Source organism: Amborella trichopoda, chromosome 4, assembly GCF_054954075.1.
Source record: "Amborella trichopoda isolate Santa Cruz 75 chromosome 4, AtrichopodaSantaCruz75HAP2 v2.0, whole genome shotgun sequence".
Lineage (NCBI taxonomy): Eukaryota > Viridiplantae > Streptophyta > Magnoliopsida > Amborellales > Amborellaceae > Amborella > Amborella trichopoda.
The window spans coordinates 3,620,257-3,643,468 of record NC_142339.1 but is presented as its reverse complement, the minus strand read 5'-3'; the positions used below and the strand labels follow the sequence as shown (position 1 = coordinate 3,643,468).

The 23,212-nt window shown below is 35.0% G+C and overlaps 1 protein-coding gene across 2 annotated transcripts in view; it reads right to left on the bottom strand.

Moving 5' to 3' along the window:
- LOC18439340 (C18orf8) overlaps positions 1-23,212 on the bottom strand; it is a 34,313-nt gene that overhangs the window by 1,891 nt on the left and 9,210 nt on the right. For both annotated transcript variants that reach the window (XM_088864383.1, XM_011626979.3), the window contains exons 3-8: positions 6,662-6,815; positions 5,456-5,565; positions 5,230-5,317; positions 2,715-3,062; positions 2,240-2,314; positions 29-681 (exon numbers count right to left, since the gene is read on the bottom strand). In XM_088864383.1, coding sequence (XP_088720509.1) covers positions 29-681; positions 2,240-2,314; positions 2,715-3,062; positions 5,230-5,317; positions 5,456-5,565; positions 6,662-6,805 — 1,418 coding nt within the window. In that variant the 5' untranslated portion in view covers positions 6,806-6,815. The remainder of the gene's footprint in view (positions 1-28; positions 682-2,239; positions 2,315-2,714; positions 3,063-5,229; positions 5,318-5,455; positions 5,566-6,661; positions 6,816-23,212) is intronic.

Genomic DNA, 23,212 nt, shown 5'->3' with positions numbered 1-23,212 from the left:
AAAATAACACATTTTCCATATGCTTTACCTCCGAAAGTATTCTACAATAACTGCAACCAAATAGGCAGGGTCCCCAGCCATCTCTTCCTCAACAAGCGCGAAGACAGAAATGTACATCTCATTTGGTGATACTGTCACACTAGGAGCTTCAAAACTTTGTGGGTCAGAAACACCAGAATCCAAAGAATCACCATTGGTTTCACCACTGTCAGACTTTATGGATGCCTTCTCATTGTCTGGATTCGAAGTTTCAGCCTCTGAGTAGTTCTTCCTCGGCCCTTTTAATTTAGAAACTGAAGGATCACGAGGATTAGAAATAGCATGAGGTTCTTCCAAGTTGGAACTAACATGTTCTAAGTTTACACTGTCCTCAGAGTCAGAAACTGATGAGGTTCTATTGAGATGCATAGGATGGCGTTCCACTTCTCTAGTTGTAGCTTCTTGCTTGATACCCGAACTTGTTACCTCAGTGCTAGAAATATGTTGCAGACTAGAACTAGTTGCCCCAGTATAAAAAGCACTTCGTTGAGAAGTAAATCTGGATCCCCTCTGTAAAGAGCTTCCTAATTTCAAAGAGTGCGAGTATGAAGAAGATAACACACCCATTGCCTTGGCAATCATAGGTAGGGATCTCCTCTCAAGGATTGCCGTGCGCATAATTACTAAACATAACCGCTTTGCCTGAAAGGATTAATCAAATGCGATTTGCATCCAAATCAAATAGGAGAAGACAATGCATAAGTGCTCCAATAACTGCCACTAAGTAATTAGCTAACAAAATAGAATGCGAAATCAATAAGAGCGTACATCAGATCAGTGTTCGCAAAATTGAACCGGAACGGTTAACATGACATGGGCCCGAAAGCGATTTAACCGGTCTAACCGGCAAACCGGCCGATTCAACCGCTCGAACCGGGCAAGTCCCGAACGATCAAAAAGTGTTGAAAAAAATAAAAAAGAGACAAAAAAAAATCTACTAAAATATGAAAAGCATATAAAGAATGTGATTAAAACAAAACACACTCAAATGAAGTTCAAAATTATTGAAAAAAATGGATTTTAACGAATCGATTGTGTCTAGGGCTATTTTTAATTTTTTTGAAAAAGATGGAAAAATATAAAAGTGAGTATCAATGACCACAATTTTTTTTAATCTTTACCATAATGTAAATAATATTAAAATAGCGTTAAAAAATCAACTTGACCAACTCTTTTTTTAAAAGAAATAAAAAAAAATTAAGTTATATAAAATATAGACCATTCTTTTTGTAAATACATAGTAAATGACATAATGGTTAATAGATCTAACAGGCAACTAAATCGTATATGGTGCATTGGTTAGTGGGTTTAATAACAAATTATTTCTTTACAAAAACTTTCAAGTTCGTTTGTAGATCTAATAGGCAACTAAATAGTATATGGTGCATTGGTTAGTGGGTTTAATAACAAATTATTTCTTTACAAGAACTTTCAAGTTCCATTTATGTGAGCAAGTAAATTTTTTGAACTTCTTACCAATGTAATGAATTCTTAGAACTGTTAAAAGGAAAAAGTTTATATAAAGATGCTACCTTATAATGTAGAACTACGGATGCCCTCAAAAATCCATTGGAAAAGGTAGTTTTAATGTTGAAAAACCCTTTGATTGATCATCTCGACATCGAGATGTATGATTATGAAAAATAAAAAGATTTTAAGTCTCAGAAATAGTGCATTTTTCAACATATTATCTACACCGTCCATTTTCAAGATTTTCATATGTTTATAGATCTACTTGATTTTAACCATTTTTGAAATTTGAAATTTAAAATTTTATAATTAGATATAAAAATAGATTTTGAGATAATCCTAATAACATTTTACATCAAAATTATATACCATGATAAAATTTGAAGTGCACCGTACCTCTACACCTACGGAGGGAAACTGCACCCTTGTTAAAATGAACCACACCAATGTAAAAGAAAACTGCTGATGGTGGGATTCGAACTGGGGTTCGTATAAAGTATAATTCCCAGCGCTAACCAATATGCCATTCTAAAATATTTGCTATAAATGTGAAGTAGCATTCTATTTAAACTTTAAGATATCGGTTGATCACCAAAACTGCCCAAAACCGGAACCGGCCACTGGCCGGTTCCGATCTAACCGGGCGGTTAGCAGTTAGATCGGCCGGTTTTGCAAACACTGCATCAGATAATAAATAAGACTCTAGCTAACGCAAGTATAATGATAATACCTTCAAAGAATCCAACCTTCGCTGCTGTAAAAATTCAAGAAGAGAAGGTGTGTCTGAGCTGCTAGCAGCAATAGCCTGAGAACCAAGTAGGATGTGTTTATGTATCCAGTTTGTCATCGTTATCATGAAAAAAAAACCATAGTCTTACTTCAGAAAACAGGAATACAAAAAACTGGGCCTAGAATACAAACATAAATCCAGCAAGTGCTCCAGAAATATGGAATCTCAAAACAGTAACTGAACCATATATTTTCTAAAATTATTTATCCGAGTCCAATACTTAGGCAATGACAAATGCAAGCATCACTGTGAGATGAGTTGAATGCACCAATTGTAAAATAGTCATTAAGAGGCATTGTTTTGAGATTTTCCTAGAGTACGCAAGTTCCCTTTAACCACAAAAAAAACAAGAAACAAAAAACAAAAAACATTCCAGTTAACTTCTTGAAGAATTTGAGAAACCAGTGAAACTCACCTCCAAATCCAAACAAATCCTCCACAAGGTTCCATGTGAAGCATCACATATAAGGTCAGGAGCGAGAAAGACCCACCCATCTCCATAAACTACAACATCATCTTCATTTAGTTTATCTGTCTTAGTTGATTGCAGCACATTTGTCGTTTGCCCAGTAATAGCTCGAGTAGGAGAACTGCATACTCCAGGAGAGCCCCTAACCAGAAGAGGAAGTGGTGCAGATATCGGTGCTCTGGAATCCGTAAATATGTCATATAGCAAAACAACTTTGGCATCCACTTGATGAACAAGAAGCACATTATCAACAACACTAACCGCCACCTTGATAGAATAAATAGGCAAAGAACCCTACAATGTCTAACAGAAAAAGTAAGAAAACCAGAATGGAAGGAGACCCATTATAGAAAGTCCATAAGAAAAGCAATATTGATATATTGGTACCACAATAGCATATGCACCGTTTTTTTACTCACGCACACACATTCAAACAAATGCAGCATAAACGGATAATTTCGAATGTGAATTTCAGAAGTATAAACCTGAATGAAGGAAGCAAGGGTTACATCCTATGAACTGCCGAACATGAAGATTTATATGTTACATGATCTTTACATGTTCACTGTTTGTGCAGACCAAAAATGCAAAGAAACCCAAAAGCCAAGAAAGTAAAACATGAAAACAATGTGGTATGTACATGTCAACATAATAAGCACCACCTAGAGAACTTACAAATATCCACAACTAAATCTCAGATGAAAACAGCTTAGTCAACCTATCATCCTAAATATCTGCTAGTCCATCGATGAAAACAGCTTAGTCAACCTATCATCTTAATATCTGATAGTCCATCAATATCACAAAAGTTCAAATATAATCAATACTTCTTTATGATAGAGAAAGTTATTGCATATCGGGGCTTACAGGTGAGTTATAAATGCCCCAATGGTCAAAGATGTCAAACATTCTATAAGAACTCGAAATCCAACCCTTTGTCCATCTCTCTCCCTAATTCTTGTGCCCCTGAAATGCCTCCCCCTCTCTTATCCTCACCAGTATATTCCAAATTCTGGCCATCCAACTCGTCAGGTAAAAAGACAAAATCTTGCCTGAAATTGAACACCCCCCCCCCTTCCCCCCCCCCCCCCACCCTCTTTCCCCCTTCTTCCCTTAGCCCCAAAAACCCTCCCCTTCTCTTATCTTTACCAGGAAATCAGAAATCGTGGCCATCAAACTCATCAAAAGCCCATAATCTTTCTGGAAATCAACCTCTGAAAGAAATGGGGATGCCTTTTGGCCGGATCATCTTATTTTTCTGCAGGCCCATGCTCCGATACATAGAGGAAATCACTTAGTTCCAAATATCTGCTGGCCGGATAGTTCCCAATATCTGCAGGCCGGAACTTCCTGACCTCCTGGTAAGACATGGTCCTCAACTGCAACACCATCTTAGAGCTTACACCAACAGTGACAACCCACAAAACACCATGCTATCAAGGAACCTCAAACCAACAATTTCACCTTCCAATTTCAATTCAAATCATGCTCCGTACTTTGTCTTCTCAAAGTGGAGGTCCAAATAAATGCCTCTATTACAAAAACTCGGCAACATTTGACACTTTTGTCCATAATTCTCTGATGAATATGTACTCTGTTAGTGCCTTAATGGTGATTTGGGTAGTTCTTGGAAATTGTTTGACCTTTGTAATAACAAAGATAATTTCTTAGAACACTACGGTCATGAGTTATGCACAGATCAATAAACCAGAGGAAGCGTTTCAATTGTTTGGAAAAATTATTAGAGATGATTATGGAAGTCTTCCTCATCACAAAACCATGGCGGCTTTACTATCGACTTTGTTCTAAGTTGGAAAGAAGAGACTGTGGCAAATGGGCCAATGATTATATTAGCTATAGCACAAGTAAGCTTAATTTGATTACATAAAATGGGGTCTGGAAACCGCTTGTTGAATATTTGATAAAATTTCTGTGGCCTGAAAAGTACCGAAATTGCTAGAGGGAGAAAGATATGGAGAGTGGTGTTAGATTAGTTATTGAGAGAGAGAGACTTTGAGACAGAAACGGGCTCAGAGAGAGAGTGGTGCATTGCAAGAGAGAGAAAAGATGTGGGTAGCCCGTAGCTGACTTCTTATTGTTTTAGTGAGAGAAACAGAAATGGACTCTTTATTGTTTTATTTTCATTTTTATATTTTATTTTGTTACAACAGCAAAGGACAGCTCCCTGCCATCTGTTTCGATGGGAACGCTGGGAGCGTCGGGGCATATATAAATTATCTATATGCTCCAACATATAGAAAGTTACCCCTTTATGATACCCATTTTTAAACTAACAGATGTGCCATTTGCTTTTGGACTTAAAATATCATACATATGTGGCATAATTTTGTCTTTTACAATTTGGCAGTTTAGTACCATTAGCAAGTGTAGATTTGGCAAAAGATTGCGCTGAAGTTGAATGGGAAATCAGGCAATTGAGATCAGACGCACAAAAATATACCTGGTGGACAACTGCATCCCGATAAAACCTATAGAAGTGGAGCAGCATTCCAACTTGATCAACTTGAATACAATAGATCCTTCCATAGCTATCCATAGCGAGAAAGTTTATTTGTAAAGATTATCTTAAATAAGCCATTAAAAAAAAAGAAAAAACAAAAGTACAAAGCTAGAAAATACAAAGTAAAGGAAATAAGTTACTGTGAAACTTGGTCAGCAAATCATACATCGTAGCTATATGTACATCTTCTGCAAGTAGAACAGGTTTTTGGTTTGCTTCAGCTCTAGCCATCGTGATGTCAAACCTTGGTAAGCGGATAATTCCTCCAGATGAGAACTGAAATTATATATATATATATTTGTCTGAGAAAAACAATAATACGAAAGAAAAAAGAAAATGACTCAATTATGCCAATACTTTAGCAAACAATTTTTTTTAGGGAAAAAAAGGAATGAAGCTCCAAAGCCAAACTATTTGGATCAAAATTTTAATTCCCAACTGCAGCTTCCCTAGAAGTCGCAGATATTTGCAAATCGCAATTATTGTTAAGTTGTGCAGATATAATTATTTTTCTCAATGACCTCATGTTTTTGTGAACTCGAGTTCTCTTTTGATCTATACTGCTAGATTTTCCATATTATCTTGTAATAAATTTTCAAAAGAGGTAAACTCAAAAGGAAAAAAATGCTTTGAGCGTCCTCCATATGAAAGGCACACACCCAGAACACACAAAATAGCATTATGTATTCTTTAACATCTATTTCAAGAACTACCTGAAAATATTAAATTCTCCCGCTGGATCAAAATATACAATCGTTCCCTTGGGAAAAACCCTAGCTAGGAGACTTTAGGACCCCAAATATTGGGGATGCCACCCACTCAACCTAGCAAATCCCCTCAAAAAGAAAAAAAGAAAAGGGGAAAATACATCCTAGGATTGGAAAAAGACTGCCCAATTTATGAAGCTCAGACGTAGGTGTATAAGAACTCAAACTCCAATGTTTTTTTTTTTTTTTTCTTTTGAAATGACTCATCTAGTAATTTTAAAGTGGATTATCGAGAAAATCCTGCCAAATGGGTCCTTTACTTGAGAAGGCATAGAATCAAGAACCTAATATGCAAATTGGCACTGAAATTTTGAAAATGAACTTAAATATTCTTTCCTGTAATTAGGCTATAATATTTCTCCTTCAAACAATATTACTCCACAAGTCATGTTGATACAACTATGTGAAAGAATATTCTAGAATTCGATTTCAAAATCCCCATGGCAATTTAAATATTTGCCCGAAGCTTAAAGAATGCTTTGTATGGACATCAGGGTGTTTAAAATGCAACCTATGAAATAATGGTGAATGTTCTCATGCGTACGTGCATGCATGTGTGTGTGAGCATATATCTGCTCATTAATAAAGAACAAGGCTGTGCATACCTGAAATCCAGTCAAACTCTTGCATTGCATTCCAGATGCAAGAAGAACCAGCCGACTTTCATGTGTATGGACATACCAACTCACGTTGAGTCGTTTGCTATCCACCAATCGTAATGCATTTAGCTGAGGTTCATAGGAACACATGTCTACTCCACTGGCATTAAATATAAATGCAAACAAACTTAGAATAGCAGCAATCTCAATCAATCAGCAGCAAGGAAGGACCTCAATATTTAAAAAGGTGTGGTTTGCATAAAGCTGAGGCCCTAAATAATTAAAGTGTGGCACACCTTCATATAGTGTCGAAAGATTTGTTTCAATACTGGAAATCTTTGTAATGGCCTAAATTTTTTTTTTCATCTCTAATTATAAAATTTAAAGTCTTAAAAATAGTGTACATCGAGCAGATCTACCAACACTTGAAAATCTTGAAAATTGACAGGACAGAAAATGCATTACAAGATGCACTATTTCTAAGACTAGAAATTTATTTTTTCTCATGTCCATACATCTTGAGGCCGAGATGATCGGTATGAGGATTTTTGGGTATTAAAACCACCTATTCTAGTGATTTTTTGAGGTGCACCTTAATTTGATTGCTTAGGGCCACATTATTATAGGAAAGTTTTCCAATATAAAATCTACGAAAAGTGCAAATTTTTATCAAATGATGCTAGAAATTACATTTGTACTGTGATTCAGGACAGCATTAATAACAGCAGAATATGCCACTGTATAGTGCAAAAACCTTTTGGAATATGGAAGATTTGAGAATGAAAATTCCATGATGATGGAAATCAATGAATAAAAAGTAACTTCCTAGCCAATTGTTTAATTTGTATTTTATCATTATTAATAAAATTCATTGAACTAAACAAAAAATAAGCACAAGAATACGGCTGGTAATGGTCCGGTTGGCTCGGCCAGCCCGGTCAGCTTGGCCCTAAAAAACTAGGGCCTGGGCACATTTTATAGCCCGAGGGCCAGCTCAGGCGTAGTCTGGGGCCGCAACAGGGCTGGAGCTGCCCCTTTTTCCCCCCTTTTTTACTTCTATTATATTCTGCCTGGCCCGCCGGTTCTATAGGGAGTAGGGCCAGGGTTGGTCCGGCCTGTTGCCAACCTTATACAAAAATTGAAGGCACAAAATCCATGGTGATAGAAATCCAATAAAAACCCATATTATGATTAATGTCCTTTATATTTACCTAATAACTGCCAGTGTTTGCTTTCCTAAGAATACGAGTGATATCTACAATGCTGTACTTGCCACTATACCATTAGTCCCTAAAAAGGAATTCCATGGCCCCTGACAAATTCCTTCAAGCTAACCTGATAATATCTTGGGACCATCATTCTATAACAACTTGTCTTTTAAACTTATTAGCCATGATGTGCACGCAATCTAGGTGCATGTAAGCCTCAGCCTGATTTGAATCTCTGACTCCTAATGGGTCTGAACAACAATTTGTATGATTCCAGCTGTGTTTCTAATGGCTCTACCATAACCTACAAGGACCAGGATTTCCTTAGGCTACTCCATCAAATTTTCACTTGATAACAATCCTCGTAGGTGCCCCCTTGTTTGAATGTCATTTCTTTGTTCTTTTTTCTTTTTTTTGTTTATGGGATGAAGATAAAAATCTGTAATTATTGATCAACTATCTACACCCAAAACTCATGGTTGTTCTCCATATTTGAACCTTTATTTGTACTCACCCTCAGGATTTAAGATTTTTACTTGACCATGTATTATGTTGATAATATTACATTTTTATGCCATAAGCATGCCCAAAATCAGTCAGTTACAGTTTCTTGGATATGTGAGAGAAAGCTCAACAAATCACTCATGGTCATCTGATCATATTCTTTGATGAAAGCTTCTTCTTCAAGGACACATTGGAAAACCTTTGTTTCTTGCTTGGGTCCCATCGTGAGGTATATATAGCGCTCGCAAGCATAGGAATCCCACTTTATCATTCCTGATCCTTAGGATTTTCAGCTCAGCTATCCACACTGCTCTCCCACAGCTACATCTTCCTTTCAAATAAGCATTACTCAAATATGTTGGCAAAAGGCCAATACTAACAATGATATTACTAGCTATGTTGTAGCCTGAATGGCTCACAAATGAAGCACTACAGTTCATGTCATGCCATACACTGCTTCATTTGATACCCATTAATCTCTCTTGAGCATGTGTATCTTAATGAAATATAAGAAACTTGGTCCGAGATCCTATGATTGTTTAATGGCAAATTTAAATGGACTGCAGCAGTGGTGGACGAAATAAAAGCTCTACAGGAAACCAATACTCACCAGCCAAAAGAAAAAAAAATCCTGGATCTAGATCAAGGTTATCAAATGAGAATGCGGACTAGAGGCTGGGGGTTTTGATACACTATGTGCCTCGATGCAGCATCTCACTTCAAAAGTGGACAATAAACATAAAAAGTTATTAGATTTATAAGAATACAGAGAATATCATTAATAAATGATTTACATGATAGTGATCAAATAAAAGACAGATAGACTTCTTCCTAGCTAAGAAGATAGATCGACTCTCACGTAAAAACTGTAAGGTTATCCCAGGAGAGAGTTTGACTACCCAACATAAGCTCATGGTTATGGACGTTTATATAAATACATGGAATAGAAGGGGTGAAATTAATAGGTGTCCAAGAACTAGGTAGTAGAATTTAAAAAATGAGAAAATAAACTTATTTAGGGACATTAGAAAAGAAGGAAAATGAAACTCTGAACATGAGATCAATGTTATGTGGAATGAAATGGCTGACTGTATTAAGAAAGTGGCAAAAGAAGGTTTAGGAAATGTAGAAGGAAGAGAAATTTCGATAAGGAAACTTTATGGTGGAGTGATGAGGTTTAGAGTGCCATTAGCGAAAAACGATCATGTTATCAAACTTAGCAACATAAGCGAAATGATTAAAACTTAGAAGAATATAGAAAGGCTAAGAAAAATGTTAAACAATTAGTAAGGCTAAACTTAAGGCATCTCATAATCTATACAGTAAACTGGGTACAAGAAAAGGTGAAAAAGATGTCTTCAATTTAGCAAAAATGAGAGAAAAAAGTGTAGGGATTTAAATCATATTAAATGCATTAAGAGTGAGGATCAAAGAGTCATGGTGAAGGATGAAGAGGTCATCAAAAGGTGGAGAGTTTTATTTTACAAATTATTAAATGTTGAACACAATGGGAACATGGCGATAGAAGAAAGCATTGACATAAATGAGGGTGGGGGTCATAAATACATTTGTAAAAGAAGATTTAAAGAGGATGAAGATAGAAAAGGCTTTAGGACCAGATGGTATTCCGATAGAGGTTTGGAAGTGCATAGGGACATTGACATTGACTCGCTGACCAAGTTGCTCAACTATGTGTTCAGCATAAAGAAAATGCCTTACGAATTGAGGAAAAGCATTGTGGTACCTATTTACAAAAATAAATGAGACATACAGAATTGTGCGAACTATCGAGGGATCAAACTTATGAGCTACACTATGAAGCTGTGGGAGAAAGTAACAAAGCAATGACTAAGGCATGAAACGAGTGCATCAAAAAACCAATTCGGTTTTATGCCAGGAAGGTCAACAACCGAGGCAATTTTCCTACTTAAGCAACTGATTGAGAAGTTTAGGGCGAAGGAAAAAGACCTCCACATGATCTTTATTGATCTAGAGAAAGCTTACAATAAAGTACCTAAAGATCTGATTTGGTGGGTGTTAGAAAAGAAAGGAGTCTTACACTATATCGACTTGGCGAGAGATATGTATGAGGGAGCAAAAACTAGTGTATAAACAACTAATGGAGAGATAAGCGAGTTTTCATTGACAATATGTCTATATCAGGGTCAACATTGAGCACATACCTCTTTGTTTTAATTACGGACGACTAGACTAGACACCTACAAGATGAGTTACCATGGTGCATGTTGTTCGCAGATGACATAGTTTTGATCGATGAGACTCGAATTGGAATCCACACAAAGAACTTTGGAGGGATGCTCTAGAATCCAAAAGTTTTAAACTTAGCCGGACTAAGACAGAGTATATGGAATGCAAATTTAATAATAATAACAGTAGAGACAAGGAAGTAGTTAAGATTGATGGTCAAGAGATACCTAAAAGAACGCATTTTCGATAACTTGGGTCGATAAATCAGAAAAATGAGAGATTGAGGAATATGTCTTACATAGAATTAGAGCTGGGTGGACGAAGTGGAGATGTGCAACCAAAGTTTTATGTAATCGTCACATACTAATGAAGCTGAAGGGCAAGTTCTATAGGATAGTTGTGAGACCAACATTACTTTATGGGGCAGAATGTTGGGCGGTCAAAGAACAACATATTCATAGAATGAGTATAGCTCAAATGAGGATATTGAGATGGATGGGTGGAAAGACAAGAAAGGATAGAAATTGAAATACATACATTCAGGTGAACTTAGATGTGGCACCAATAAGTAATAAGATGGGTGAAAGTAGACATAAGTGGCTGGCCATGTGTGGCGAGGAGCACGCTCTTCTCTCTCTCCCCCCCATGTGTGGCACAAACCCAATACAACACCGATTAGGAGGTGTGAATTAGTTTCAGTACAACTCTAAAAAAGGGCAAAGGGTAGACCCAAAAGAACATAGTTGGAAGTAGTGAGAAAAGATACGGGAGACTTATGGCCACATTAAAGGTATGACCCTTAATATAGTAGAAAGGCGAGTCAGGATTTGTGTAGCCGACCTCAATTAGTTGGGAAAAGGATTCGATGATGATGATGATGATGATGATATACACCGTACCAAAATTAACAAACTTTCATCATCACCATACCAAGAGTAACAAACTGTCTCTAATATTGAATATACCTGGTACGTAAGACAGAATTATCCAATGTATTCAATGAATTTAAGAAAACACAGAGGGTAAGTATCATACCACTCGAAAACCATTAGCATTTAGCAGCCAAGTACAATGTAGCATTTAGCCAAATACTAAGGAGTCTAAAGAAATCTCGATTTCTTGGTTTATGGCCTTGCCCCTTGTCCTTCAAATGATAACATACAATCAATTCGATATGCCAAGAAAATCCACAAATTTTGTTGCAAGCTTTGATATTGAAAGAAACAATCAATCCTTGCATATATAGTAAGGGAGGACTTTCTTATGCTTGCTTGTAGGGCTGCCAATGGACCTGGCCTAAGGCCGTCCCAAAAGAAAATAGGGTAGCCTTGGACCTAACTGGATTCATGGCATTGTGGCCCGAGCAAGGTTGGCCTAAAAAAGACATGACACATGAGTATAAAATCATATAAAATATCATATGTAAACTCATTTAACATCTGAAATATATATTTAAAATTCTTCATGCAGACTCGAGCCTGGCCAGCTGGCCCAGGCCCTACCCCAAAACATTTCAGGCCTACTAGGCCCAACCTGGGCACGCGACCCTTATCAAGCATCCATTACAAGGCCAGGCCCAAGAGCCCACAGGTCGGCCTGGCCTATTGGAAGCCCTACCTGCTTGTGAGTATTACTCCTGCCCATGATCAGGATCCACATATGTAGGAACTTAAATGGTGTGATGTGCCTGCATATGTGGGCTATGCGCTGCCTAGGCAGCTATATGTAATACTTAAGGTATTAACCCTAAATACTTAAGGGAACATAGAAACTTTTCTTTATTATCCATTTTGTCTTTAACTCTATTGATTTCTTTAAGTTTTGGTTTTTCTAAGAATTCAAACTTAATTGTCTGTCTTACTCTAGATGTTTCTAATCCTGTATTATTAATTGTTATGGGATACAGTAAGGTTAGGAATGGAATTCCAAGTATGACTACCTGACTTAAGTTTTTTACCATAATAAAAGGTGTTGAAAAACAGTGTCCATTATTACATACCATGGCATTTGATAATTTGTATTTAATAAATAATCTCCTACCATCAGCAGTATTAAGTATTTGAGTAGTTTTATCAAAATATTTTGATGGCACTAAACCTTCATTAATACAATTCAAATCTGCACCTGAATCTACCAAAGCTAATGTTTGAAAATTATATTCTTCTTCGATGACAATTTTTACTAATATAAACCATTTTTGGGAAATAATTTTATTTACTAAGTTTACCGATATATTTTCTTCAACTTCTTTGGTTCTGAAGGATTCTGGTTCTTTATCACTAGGATCTGCTAGTTGGTCGAATTCGATCTCGTCTGTATCAGTTACAGTTCCTGATATGTCATTCTGTAATTCTAATATTTTGATTCTAGTTTTTAATTGTCTTATTTCTGTTTTTATTTCATTTACTTCTTTTTTTTAATTCAGATATTGTGGGTTCTCTTTGAAGTATATCTTTTTTATTAATTCGTTTGAGTATCTCAGCAAAATTGTAATCCTCTAGTGGTTTGAGTAATGGAATTGGTTTATTTTTTGCTTTTGTTAATGTGATAAATTGGGTAATAATTTCTCTCTTTTCCTCTGGATCATTTATTTTTTCTATGAGGTCTAATATTAATGTATCTTCTTTGGATAGCATATTACAGAAACATTCTTCTATATTCTGTTCAGATTCAAATTGTTCTGTTGAGGACATGAAATAATCTTCATCTTCTATTTGTCCTATCATTGTAGTATCAGTGGAAGATTCAGAAGAATCATCATCATATATTTGTATTATATCATATAGTTTATTTCTAATGGATTCTTCTAAGATTATAGTATCTATTTTCTTTTTTATTTTACATTGGCTTTTATAATGGCCAATTTTTCCGCATTTATAACATACAGGTAATTTTCTTTTACCCTTAAGGTACTTGTATTTTGGAGAGAATCTTTTTATGAATTTTTCTTTGTTATGTTTTTTATAAGATTTCTTTTCTTTTCTTTCTGTCTTATATCTTTTCTTTTTATGAAATTTATCTCTAGATTTTTCTATATGATATCCAAATTGTTCACAGAAGTCTCCTAATTCTTTTTTACCAGTCATTTTTTGTTTATCTAATTGTTTCTTTAATTTCATGTCGGTACATAGGGCTAATCCTTTTGCACATATTTCTGCAGATAATTCTCCTAATGTATAAACAGAATATGGTATTATTCCTCCATTTTTATTTTTTAATCTAGTTTTTACCTTTTCTGCAAATAAATATGGTAATTCAGCAATAAATTTTTCTTTCCAATGATCCTGCTGGCTATCTTCTCTGCTTAATAGTCTGGAAAAGAAAACATCTTTGTACCATTTATAATGGGATAGGGTTGGACATCTTAAATTAGATAACAAATCTTCAGATCTGGCTTCAAGTAAGGCTGTACTCCCCACAAAATGAAGTGTGATGGTGTAAATGAGAGTATTAACAGCATCACTTTCGGAATATAGGACGTCTTGATTATTTTCATTTTTAACAGTCTATTGGCAAGTATTATTCAAAATTTGTTGTTTTGTATTTTCAGGTAAGTGAAAATCCCACCAACCTCGAAGCCATCATGTGAAACCACAAACAATGGCTTTGGCGACCTCTTGATCATGGTTGCCTACCATTTTGCACGCAGAGGCATACATGGTCATATGTTTCATAGTGTCTAATATTTGTTGTTCAGATAATCCATCTATCTTCCAATTTACTATTGATCTTCCTGAATAGGAAATATTCTGGGCTACCAAATCTTCTTCGAATTGTATATCAACAGGGGTAGGTCTATGATGATAGGGCCTAGCTGTTAAAGGTTTCCATGATTTTCCATATACTATTCTTTGAATATTATTATTATCTTGTTCATGACTATTTTCCGTAAAGGCTTCTTCCATATTTTCTATTGTGTTAGCAATTATGGGTGTCTCTTCTTGTAAGGTTAATGTAGATGATTCAGGGATTTCTGTAAAAATTTTCTCTTTTCCTTTGTCTTGAATGTTTAAAGTTTTCTCTTTAATTTCTAATTTAGATATTAATTGATCCATTAGGGTGTTATTATATAGATTACCACTTATATTTTATTGCTATGTATCAAGTACCATGGATCGTTAAATGGAATTTTGTGATATCCCCAAATAATACAAATAATTTTGAATATATGCCATGCTTAGGCAAACACATTGCCATAAAATGGTGGGACGTCTTTGTCTACCATAATATTGAACCAGACAATATAGAGCTCAAACGAATCCCATTAGCATATGGCTCTCATTCATACTCCAACCCAAATAGTCTAAGCATAATATATTACCATAATGAAAAAGCAAAATCCCAGAGCCACCAAAGAAGAGCTAGAAAAACAACTACTGAAAATATTTGAAGAAGAGGCAAAAACTTCGAGCACACCAAGCACTCTCGAAATAGAAATACCACTTGATACACCAGACCCATCAGGACATGGAATGTCCCAAAAACATACCTTGTATTAACCCAATATGGATACCATAATATTTATGATATGACATAAATATTTATGATATGACCCAAAGCAAAGATGTGACCCAAAGCAAAGTTGATGTGACCCAAAGCAAAGCTGATGTGACCCAAAGCAAAACTGATGTGACCCAAAGCAAAGCTGATGTGACCTAAAGCACAGCTGATGTGACCTAAAGCAAAGCTGATGTGATCTAAAACAAAGCTGATGTGATCTAAAGCAAAAGCAAAATAGATGTGACCCAGATATGACCCAAATAAAGATGCTCGAGCCACCGACAAAGCCACCCACATACATCTCAGAGAACAGCCTCGCTTCTCATCTCTTCCCATTTCTCTTCTCTTTTAAACCATCTATGTGTGACTGTAACGTAAAAGCAATACCAGATTATTACCCAGACGAGTGGAAACTATTTTGTTAAGTCTTTTTTCTTCTATTAGAGTTAAGACTTGAAAATCCATTTCTGAGTCAGTTATTTCTGGTTCAGATTTTTGTATGGACCTTTATTGTGAGATGATAATATTTTCTCTTGTTCTATATAGACTTTCTAAGTTTGGATTTATAGACGAAGTAGAACTTCTTGGTAATTCTATTATAGGTTTTGTAGATGATTTTATTTCAGAATCATCTTTACTGTTATTTCTTCTATTGTTGGTGAATTGGATTTCTATTTTACCATTAGGATTTTCTAATATTCTTTCTGGAATATTATTTATTCTTGGGGCTTGGTACTGATGATTTTCATTGTAGATTGACCATGATTCTGGTAGAGTAATTTCTGACCATTCTATGGTTTTTGGTATAATAGTATTAGATTTTTCAATATTGGTTTGGAAAAGTATTGTTTTTCCTCTTGTATCATGTTGTAAAACATTAGGGCATAATGTGGTCATAACTTTGTAATATATTCTATATACTATGGCTAAATTCTGAGATCCTGGGATCATATCGAACCCTTGGGTTTTCAGGTTTAGGGTTAATACCTTAAGGATATTTGGAGACTATGGTGTGGCTCTGATACCAATTCTAACCAAGATCTACCAATCTACAAATAATCTACCCAATTCTAACCATAAAACAATTCTAACATATTTAATAAAGATTCTATACTATCAGTCTTAGATAACCGAAATAGAGACTTAATACTATAATAATGTTGAGAGATACAGGAGTAATATCAATAGTAACCCATGTATTATAAGTAGTTTGATATATCTTTATGCTACAAACAACACGTATTATCATAACAACTGTAAACTATTACAAACGTGAAGCAAATTGAAGCAAACTTGTTACAGACTGAAGTAAACTTGAAAATAACAAACTGTTACAGACTCAAACTTAACAACTAAAAATCAAAGCGACTCATAAAACTTACAGAGTGCAGATACAGTAATAACAAACTGTTACAGACTCAAACTTAACAGCTAAAAATCAAAGCGACTCATAAAACTTACAGAGTGCAGATACAGTAACTGCATAATAATTTTCACTCGTCTGGGTAATATTCTGGTAAGGCTTTTACGTTACAGTCACACATAGATGGTTTAAAAGAGAAGAGAAATGGAAAGAGATGAGAAGCGAGGCTGTTCTCTGAGAGGAGAAGTTGTACTGAATGTTTCTCTTCCTCCCCTATTTATAGAGAAGTAAGAGATGTATGTGGGTGCCACGTGGTTGGTCATGGTTGTAGAAGATCATTCATCCTTATCTTCGGGAATCTTGCTTTAGTTGTAAAAGACCGGTTGATGAGATGGTTGGAGCATCTTTTGTGGAGACAGGTGGAATTTCTGATGACAGGTGGCTTTGTCGGTGGCTCGAGCATCTTTATTTGGGTCATATCTGGGTCACATCTATTTTGCTTTTGCTTTAGGTCACATCAGCTTTGCTTTAGGTCACATCAGCTTTGCTTTAGGTCACATCAGCTTTGCTTTGGGTCACATCAGTTTTGCTTTGGGTCACATCAGCTTTGCTTTGGGTCACATCAGCTTTGCTTTGGGTCACATCTTTGCTTTGGGTCATATCATAAATATTTATGTCATATCATAAATATTATGGTATCCATATTGGGTTAATACAAGGTATGTTTTTGGGACATTCCATGTCCTGATGGGTTTGGTGTATCAAGTGGTATTTCTATTTCGGGAGTGCTTGGTGTGCTGGCAGTTTCTGCCTCTTCTTCAAATATTTTCAGTAGTTGTTTTTCTAGCTCTTCTTTGGTGGCTCTGGGATTTTGCTTTTTCATTATGGTAATATATTCTGCTAGACTATTTGGGTTGGAGTATGAATGAGAGCCATATGCTAATGGGATTCGTTTGAGTTGTATATTGTCTGGTTCAATATTATGGTAGACAAAGACGTCCCACCGTTTTATGGCAATTTGTTTGCCTAAGCATGACATATATTCAAAATTATTTGTATTATTTGAGGATATCACAAAATTCCATTTAACGATCCATGGTATTTGATACATAGCAATAAAATATAAGTGGTAATCTATATTGGGATCACTCCCATTGAATTCAATAAAACGGTTTTGAAAGAGTTGCAAAGGCTCAGGAAGTATTTGGGTTAAAGACCCCCATGTTGCAAACCAGTTACGAAGCCAGTTTGGAAATGGAGTGTTTATAGGCATTTTAAACTGTAAGAACCAAGTGTGAGAATTATATGGGTTTTGAAGTGTCAGTATCCTATGCCAAGCATCTATGTAATCAGCATGTCTGTAGTATTTATTTGGAAAATCTGGGGAATATATTCTCTTGGCTTTGGAAAGGTCTGATCCCCAATCTTCAAAAGATAATACTTTCCTTATTTGTAATTTTGAATATGCTACTATTTTTAAATTCTTTTGATTATAATGTACCAAGGAAATAGACTCTGTTTCTAGCAGAATCATTTCGTACCATTCTCTTGTTTTAGTACCTACAGATGGACAAAGATTATTGCATAAGTAATACTTAGCAACACTATTTGGGTTGTCATTCACATGTCTGGATTCTATGATTGCATCAGCAACAAAATAGGTTTCGAGATATGGAGTTGTGCTAGGTAAAGTTGGTTTCTTTGGTGTAGAGGTTTGAAAAACTGGAGCTGGAGGAGAAGCTGAAGGTTGGCTTGAATAAGCTGGATAATTGATATTTGGGGAATAGGAAATAGCACTACTACTGGGTGATAAAGCAGGTTCTATTCTTATTGGTGACCGAGTAATATTTACTGGAATGATATCCAGTGAGGTTTCCATAGGGGCTTTGCCCCTTTGCTCAGGAGTGGAAGTATTATTATTTTTATTCATATTTGCATAAAACAAAGTTAGTGGAAAAGATAAAGCTGGTGGATCAAAATAATCAGTGTTGCCCTCCTTGCAAAAATTCACGAGTAAGAAAATCAGGAAAATGGTTAGTAGTACCTTTAAGTGTTCGATAGAAAAATCAAAGGATGATAATATTGCCTGCCATCGAGCAAAGATTTGCTTAGAGACAAAGTTTTGCACATCCTTAGTAAGAATATCAGTGGCGGCTTTGCAATCTGTTCTAATAAGAAAATGTGTATTAAGTATATCACTTTGAAATTTAATAACACAATGAACGATGGAAAGTATTTCTTTTTTCACGGTAGAATAATTTTGTTGAGTAGAGTTCCAAGCTTTCGAAGTATAGCGGACTAATTGTTCATTAGAGTTTATTCGTTGTTTTAAAATACCTCCTAATCCTAATTCAGAAGCATCACATTCTATTATTTTGAAAGCATTAGGATTAGCTAGATTTAAACAAGGTAATTCTTTAGCTTTAATTTTTATTTTCTTTATAGCTTGAGTATGTTCCTCTGTCCATTTAGGAGGATTCTTTTTAAGCCGTTCATATAATGGTTTAGCATCTATAGCCAAATTTTCATAAAAGTCTACTATATAATTTAAATATCCTAAAAATCTTTGTAATTCGGTTTTGTCTAAAATAATATCAAGAAATTTATCAGCAAATTGAATAGATCTTTCGATTGGTATAATTGTACCATAATGAATATGATGGCCTAAAAATCTTATTTTTGTTTGGAAAAGATTTATCTTTTTAATAGATACTACTAAACCTGCATGTTTGATTGCTTGTACGAATGTATGAATATGTTTAAAATGTTGTTCTATAGTATCTGAGAAGACTAAAACATCATCAATATATACTATCATAAATTTATAATATGGGTTAAATACTTCATTCATTATTTTTTGAAATTCTGATGGAGCATTTTTTAATCCGAATGGCATTACATTCCATTCATATTGTCCAAATGGAACATTGAATGCAGTTTTATATTTATCTTCTTCTTTTATTTGTATTTGCCAATAACCAGATTTTAAATCAAATTTAGAAAAGATTGTAGCAGTAGCAAGTCTATCTAGTAAGTCTTTTTTATTTGGTATTGGATACCTAATCCATTGTAAAACTTTATTTAAAGGTTTATAATTTATTACTAATCTTGGTACGCCTCTTTCTTTTTCCGCATTTTTATTGACATAAAAAGCAGCACAGCTCCAAGGATATGCACTTATTCTTATTAGATTTTTGCTTTGTAATTCATCAATTTCTTTTTTACAAATTCTAATAAGGTTGTATTCATTTGTACTGGTCTAGCCTTGGTAAGAATTTTTGATTCATCAAAACCCCTTTTCGTAAGGTAATCCTACTATATGTTTCTTTCTTGTCCAAAAGGCATTAGGAAGGTTACTACAAATTTCTGTTTCTATTTGAGTTCGAAGATTATTAATTTTTTTTATTATCTCAGGGTTTTCTAAGTCTTCTTCGATTTGTTTATATTTTATTTCTATTTTAAGGGAACATAGAAACTTTTCTTTATTATCCATTTTGTCTTTAACTCTATTGATTTCTTTAAGTTTTGGTTTTTCTAAGAATTCAAACTTAATTGTCTGTCCTACTTTAAATGTTTCTAATCCTGTATTATTAATTTTTATGGGATACAGTAAGGTTAGGAATGGAATTCCAAGTATGACTGCCTGACTTAAGTTTTTTACCATAATAAAAGGTGTTGGAAAACAGTGTCCATTATTACATACCATGGCATTTGATAATTTGTATTTAATAAATAATCTACTACCATCAGCAGTATTAAGTATTTGAGTAGTTTTATCAAAATATTTTGATGGCACTAAACCTTCATTAATACAATTGAAATCTGCACCTGAATCTACTAAAGCTAATGTTTGAAAATTATATTCTTCTTCGATGACAATTTTTACTAATATAAACCATTTTTGGGAAATAATTTTATTTACAAAGTTTACCGATATATTTTCTTCAACTTCTTTGGTTCTGAAGGATTCTGGTTCTTTATCACTAGGATCTGCTAGTTGGTCGAATTTGATCTCGTCTGTATCAGTTATAGTTCCTGATATGTCATTCTGTAATTCTAATATTTAAGATGTCCAACCCTATCCCATTATAAATGGTACAAAGATGTTTTCTTTTTCAGACTATTAAGCAGAGAAAATAGCCAGCAGGATCATTCGAAAGAAAAATTTATTGCTGGATTACCGTATTTATTTGCAGAAAAGGTAAAAACTAGATTAAAAAATAAAAATGGAGGAATAATACCATATTCTATTTATACATTAGGAGAATTATCTGCAGAAATATGTGCAGAAGGATTAGCCCTATGTACCGACATGAAATTAAAGAAACAATTAGATAAGCAAAAAATGACTGGTAAAAAAGAATTAGGAGACTTCTGTGAACAATTTGGATATCATATAGAAAAATCTAGAGATAAATTTCATAAAAAGAAAAGATATAAGACAGAAAGAAAAGAAAAGAAATCTTATAAAAAACATAACAAAGAAAAATTCATAAAAAGATTCTCTCCAAAATACAAGTACCATAAGGGTAAAAGAAAATTACCTGTATGTTATAAATGCAGAAAAGTTGGCCATTATAAAAGCCAATGTAAAATAAAAAAGAAAATAGCTACTATAATCTTAGAAGAATCCATTAGAAATAAACTATATGATATAATACAAATATATGATGATGATTCTTCTGAATCTTCCACTGATACTACAATGATAGGACAAATAGAAGATGAAGATTATTTCATGTCCTCAACAGAACAATCTGAATCTGAACAGAATATAGAAGAATGTTCCTGTAATATGCTATCCAAAGAAGATACATTAATATTAGACCTCATAGAAAAAATAAACGATCCAGAGGAAAAGAGAGAAATTATTACCCAATTTATCACATTAACAAAAGCAAAAAATAAACCAATTCCATTACTCAAACCACCAGATGATTACAATTTTGCTGAGATACTCAAACGAATTAATAAAAAAGATATACTTCAAAGAGAACCCACAATATCTGAATTAAAAAAAGAAATAAATGAAATAAAAACAGAAATAGGACAATTAAAAACTAGAATCAAAATATTAGAATTACAGAATGACATATCAGGAACTGTAACTGATACAGACGAGATCGAATTCGACCAACTAGCAGATCCTAGTGATAAAGAACCAGAATCCTTCAGAACCAAAGAAGTTGAAGAAAATATATCGGTAAACTTAGTAAATAAAATTATTTTCCAAAAATGATTTATATTAGTAAAAATTGTCATCGAAGAAGAATATAATTTTCAAACATTAGCTTTAGTAGATTCAGGTGCAGATTTGAATTGTATTAATGTGCACTGCTTTGATGCAACTGGATGATGCATTTTGCAGTCACATCTGATAACCATGGTCTAAATGGGTGTGAAAGGTGAAGTAGGAGCTCCTTCAACACATTGGCAAGCTTGAATGGGGTGTGCCTCCACCCCAGGCCCATCAAAAAACATTTAGAAAGTCACCTTCGACTACAAGGGGCAGCCAGAAAAATTGGAAGAAGAACTTGAGCCAAGTAGGGCAGTTGCCTCAGCAGCACTGACGTCACCATGCCCTAACCTGCTCAACCTACAAATGCAACCTCGGTAGCACCTGAACTGTCCCCAGATTAACAAAAGAGCATTCATCTAAGTTGGGCTCTAGGGACCCTTCAGGGAGGCCCCTCCATGATGCACGGGCTTTACTGATAGGCATCCAACTTCGTGCCACCACCTGCCACTCTGTGGCCATATCTTTTGCATAGATACCCATATTTCTTTATTTACTAATGCCACACAGACAACTCTCATGTGATAAACAATAGGATAATACTTGCCACAAGACATTGGAAAATCTACAAACTCATTGTTGAAAATTCCTTCACAAATAGCAATCTCAGTGTTTCAAAAAGCGCTAGGTGCCACCTAGGCAGTCGGGGGGTCCAAGCCGCCCAACGCCTAGGCGGGCGCCCAGAACTTGGACGGCCCAGTAGAATTTTTTTTTTTTTTGGATTTTCTCTCTCTAAAGTAGCCTCTAATGGATTTTAGGTTTCAAATGAACCTAAAACCCACAATTTTGCCCTTTTAGTATTAAATAAATGACCCAAAAATACCCTCAAGGAGGGTTTCTGTCCCTGGGTAGGGCGCAAGCACTAGGTGGCCGCCTAGCAGGTTCAGACAGGCGACTATGGATATCTGCCTAGGAGGGCGCCCAGGCGCTGGGCGGTCTGCTTTTTAAAATAGTGGGCGATCTCAAGGAGAACTTAGTTATACCTGAAGCTCGATAGGGGTCCTGACTGAGCCAGGGAAGCACATTTTTATGCTCAAGCATACAAAAGAAGAGATGCATAACACTCCTTTGTAAAGAGACTTGTCATGTAAGTGACTAGTCCTTTTTAATCAGCAACAAAAAATGAGTTTCAATATGAAAGACCTTGGGAAGGTTGAGATACTTCATTGATACTGAAGTTTAGAAAAGTTATAAGGCCATTGCGCTGTTTCAAAAAAAGTATGCTTTGCAGATGATTGAAAAGTTTCAAATGACAATCAGAAGTCAGATGAAGTTGCACATATAGGCCATTGCGCTGTTTCGAAAAAAAATGCTTTGCAGATGATTGAAGAGTTTAAATGATAATCAGAAATCAGATGAAGTTGCCAAAAGTATGTGCATGACTAGTATCATGTGGTCAGCCACTATTATGCTTGATCTATTGTGACAATCAAACTAACCATAGCAATTAAAAGCTTTTAGTAAACCAAGTGAGATAG